This window comes from Macrobrachium nipponense, chromosome 11, assembly GCF_015104395.2.
Source record: "Macrobrachium nipponense isolate FS-2020 chromosome 11, ASM1510439v2, whole genome shotgun sequence".
NCBI lineage: Eukaryota > Metazoa > Arthropoda > Malacostraca > Decapoda > Palaemonidae > Macrobrachium > Macrobrachium nipponense.
In genome coordinates, this window is record NC_061087.1 from 3,415,687 (window position 1) to 3,420,686 (window position 5,000).

Consider the following 5,000-nt stretch of genomic DNA (forward strand, 5'->3'; position numbering starts at 1 on the left):
GTTGAAGGTAGTGAAGCACTGGAAAAGCATGCTAAACAGCGTCGAATGAGTCATGACAATGAAGCATCCATTTTTATTTGTGAAAATGTGGCACATGTATCAAATCTTCGACATGTAATGACCATGAATCTCAACAGGAGCCTACATGAGTGCATTCACACTCTTAATGATGGTAAAATAATTGGCAAAACTAGGTGCAGGTGAAACAATTGCACAAGAGCTGAAATACCATCTTGTGTCTCACTGGCCTTTACAACAGGGAGAGTTCCCATCATAGAAATCTTGAGAAAGAGCGTCACAGTAGAGAACCAGATTTATATCCATCGATTCTATCAAAGCTGGTTAATTATATCATTGAAACCAACTTGAGTTTGGATGGTCCTGCCATATTTCTTCTTGCAGACATATCCCAATTATACCAGCAGCGCCTGGAACAACTGGGCATTGCCTCACCTACTGTAAATACAACAGGATTAAAGGACAAATTGTTGGCAAAAATCCCTGAATTAGAAGCACACAAGAAAGGAAGAAGTGTGCTGCTTGCCTTGCAGAAAGATGTAGCTTTAGCTCTATCTCAGACATCTGGCTACTGAGGAAGCATATTCTGGATCATCAGTCAAGGTTTGACGGCTCCTTTGGTGAAGGATGCATCAATGATGCCATATCTCAAAGTCTGCTCCAGTTCTCTATAGTCAAACTCAGCCTTTTTGGCCACTAAGGCATTGGCCTTGTTTACCCTGGATTTTCCACACCGTTGCCACTTCTCCCCAGGTAGGTGCTACCGCCCCACCTTTCTTTCTCTCTCTCTCTCTCTTTCTTGTGTTCAGCCTCTGACCACCATTCTTGATTCTGACTGTCCTTTTGCTTACTTTGGTGGCTTTGACTGTGTCCACCGTTGGCCTTTTCATCTAAAAAGTACCAATTAACTTTATAAATTATTTCCTTAGTCTGACTGTGCAGGCGGGGGCAGCGAGAAGCAGGAGATGTTTACATGGTGGGTCCGTGAAACGGAATGACCTTGTTGGGCTGAGGTGGCAACGGAGCACTAACCCAGCACAGAGGTGTTGTCAAATCTCAGGAAAACATTTTTAGTAACATTCATTTTCCCATCAAAAACTTAGTCATTCTTAAACATATGAAGTTTTATTATGAAACAGAGTAATTACCATATATTTAGTTAGTATAAAAAATATCAGAGACATTTCTTCATCACTGTCGTGGCGTATTTAGAGAACTGTGGCAACTGTGCGGCCAACGCCTTAGTGGCCAAAGAGGCTGAGTTTGACTATAGTATGGTGGAACATGTAGCAGACATAAAGTCAGAGCTAAGGTTTGGCTCATCAAAGTTAGACATGGCTATTGCTCAGCTCCTGCAGCACAACTGCTTCTCAAAACAGAAGGAAGAAGCAAGTGTATATCGACACTCAAAGGATAGAAAATCTCCTTTTCCAGTGTTCATGGGCATGGCTATTTATGTCAAAACCAGGAAGAAAAACCTAGTAGAAATGCTTCATGATTATGGCATGAGCATTTCCTGTGACAGGGTGCTGGAGATATCAGCCCGACTGGGAGATGCCACTGTCATCAAGTATGTGGCAGAGGGTGTAGTCTGACCACCTGTCTTGAGGGCTGAGAAAAGACTAGCGAAGACTGAAAAGTCTTCTGGACAGGCAACTTCCCCATTGCAAAGATTTGTGAACAGCTTACAAAATGTGGCTACAAGTCTGGTTGTAATGGCAGGTGCAAATGCTACAGGTTTGGGCTTACATGCACAGCTCTGTGTAGCTGCAAATGTGAGGTGTAATCATAATGTGAAGTTTAATTATAATGTTGCAAATGATGCTTCAGATACATCTGAATGAGAATTTCGACACACTGAAGGGTAACACCATGCAATTTTTAAAATCTTGCATTTATTTCAGGCTTAAAAAAAGACACTGAGATAGTATTCCAACATAGACAAGATACTTGGTTATACTCCATTTTAGTTTTGTGTTTGTATACTTTTCAGTAGCATTATGGGGTCCCTTTCCAAGATGTAATATTGATAATAGCCCAATACAAAAGCTGGAAACAGATTCTCTGGCCTCATAAATGCAGGCATAGATAAAAATTTAATGTCTCTATCTTAGTTGCAGAGTTATCTACCCAGGAAGACATTATCTGCATAATGATTGATGTATTTGTTTCAACAATGATTTACCAGTGTCAGAAATTGAAACAACTAACAGCCATCTTGAAAATTGGTGGCCGTATTGAAAATTTGCGTGGACGCCCAGATTTTTCAAATGAGGGGTTTAAAATGAGCACTTTTGCCAAATTTCATGCTTGTATCACAGACTCAAGTATTTTTCTACCTATCTGCTGCACTACTTCGGTGTCTGTTATTCCAAGGTTGAGTGAATCTGAAACTAAACGACATTAGTAGCATGATGCTTGTGAATATAGAAAAAATATGTCATGGACTGTGTGAAAAAATTTTATGTTCATACATATATATATATATATATATATATATATATATATATATATATATATATATATATAACTGGTAAAAATTGTTCTGTTACAACAGAATTCCATCTAATAAAAGGAGCCCATAAAAATGCCAAAATATAGAGAGATAGTACTATATTTCAGAGACTGCTGTCTCTCTCTTCAGGTAGATGAATGAGAAATTTAGGTAACTCCCACTAATCCTCCTTTAATCCTCTTAAGCGTTGGTTGACTAAGAACTTTATCAATGACATCTGAATCCCATGCACCCTTCGAGATGTTCATTACCTGTCTCTGTTTAATCAAGGCCGATTATATCATCTGACTCTTGTACCGGCAGTTGCTGCTATAAATTATATGTGACAAATTCCAGTTTATTCTGTGGTTAAGTTCATTTATATGGTTGAAAATAGCTGAATTCTGTTGTCCATACCTAACTGACCATTTATGTTGCATTAATTGCTTGGGAAGTGGTTTCCCTGTAAATCCAATGTAAGATTGGTCACAGTCCAGGCATGGGATTTCGTAAACACCTGTGTTCTTGGGGGATGTCTTTTATTGGACGTTAATCAGGGATTTGGCTAAGGGCTTTTGGGTAAGTAAATGCAAAAGGGTTAGATTTTCCGAGAGTCTGGGTCCCCATCTTAATCCTGTCCAGGTGTGTCAATTTGTCACGTATAATTTATAGCAGCAACTGCCAGTACAAGAGTCAGATGATAGAATCAGCCTTGATTAACAAGAGAGAGACAGGTAATGTACATCTCAAAGGGCGCATGGGATTGAGAAGTCATTAATAAAGTTTTCATTCAACCAACGCTTAAGAGGATTAAAGGAGGATTATCAGTAGGAGTGACCTAAATTGGCTTACCTGTGGATGGACCTCTTGGTATAAATACCACCTTTTCTGTAACTTTTATCATTCAACTACCTGAAGAGAGGGACAGCAGTCTCTGAAACATAGTATTTTCTCTCTATATTTTGACGTTTTTATGGGCTCCCTTTATTAGATATTATATATATTATAATAATATATATTATATATTATATTAATATATATGAACATGAATTTGTCACATAATCCGTGACATTTATATATATATATATATATATATATATATATATATACATATATATATATATATATATATATATATATATAAAATATATATTATATATATATAGATATATAATATTTGATTTATTTATATGTATACTATATATATATAAAGTATATATATACATATGTATAAGCACACATATACATATATATTATTTACATTTTAAATATATGTATATATAACTATACACACACACACACACACACATATATAATATATATATATATATATATATATATATATATATATATATATATATATATATATAATCAAACCTGGTTGTTCGACGTTAGGCTTCAACGATTTAGCTTTGCTTTGGTCAGAGGGCGAACCGTCCAACCTTTCGGAGGAGACCGCGCCAGTCTCCAGCAAGCTCTCCATCTGGAGTTCGGTATAATCCTCCGCTTCGGAGTCACTCGATTGCCCTGACTTCGACTTCGCAGAGGCATTGCTGTCTTTTGAGTCCTCCTCACGCGAGAAGCAGGAGGACAGGCAGTACACGGCCGTCACGACCAACACCGTAGTTAGGAACCATTCGGCCATCACCTGCCTGAGCCAGGAGGCATCCATCATCTGGACGCAAAATGCCGGGGCTGCTGAGGAATTATCATGAGTTGTATACGCGTTTAGTACGCTTAGGACAGGATTGATCTTGGTTTAGATGGGGTTGGCATCAGGAAATATATATATATTTTTTAGTTTTAGAGTTAGCCTGTGAGAATAAAGTTGTTAGTTTCGCACCCAAACGCCTTTCCTAAACTTGGACATGTAGGGTAACGGCGACACTTTTGCATATATATATATATATATAATATATATATATATATATATATATATATATATATATATATATATATATATATATATATATATATATATATATTTTGTATGTATACACGTATATATATATACATATATATATATATATATATATATATATGATATATATGATTATATGATATATATATATATATATATATATATATATATATGCAAATGTGTGAACATATATAAAAATAGACTGGAATAAAATTGCAAACTTCCCCTAAGTTTATATGTGTATATATATATATATATATATATATATATATATATATATATTTATATATTATATATATATATATATATATATATATATAATTTCTATATTGCAAAAAAATCTATCCTAAACCAAGAACGTCCAAGCAAAATCAAGTACCCCGTTGCTCTCAGTTTAAACAAGTGTATTTAACAAACTCTACTTTATTTATTTACAAATATTCATGGTAAATAATTGAACAGAAATTAAAAAATTAAGTAAAAAAAGCCATCACGAGAGAGAGAGAGAGAGAGAGAGAGAGAGAGAGAGAGAGAGAGAGAGAGAGAGAGAGAGAGAGAGAGAGGACT

General features: G+C 35.7%; 1 protein-coding gene across 2 annotated transcripts in view; it reads right to left on the reverse strand.

The window, feature by feature from the left end:
• The window catches only part of LOC135217172 (uncharacterized), a 19,860-nt gene that overhangs the window by 5,596 nt on the left and 9,264 nt on the right, over window positions 1-5,000 (reverse strand). The window contains exon 6 of one of the 2 annotated variants that reach the window (XM_064252996.1): window positions 3,890-4,207. In XM_064252996.1, coding sequence (XP_064109066.1) covers window positions 3,890-4,207 — 318 coding nt within the window. Of the gene's footprint in view, window positions 1-3,889; window positions 4,211-5,000 lie in introns of both variants that reach the window. The other variant, XM_064252927.1, reaches the window with a different exon arrangement.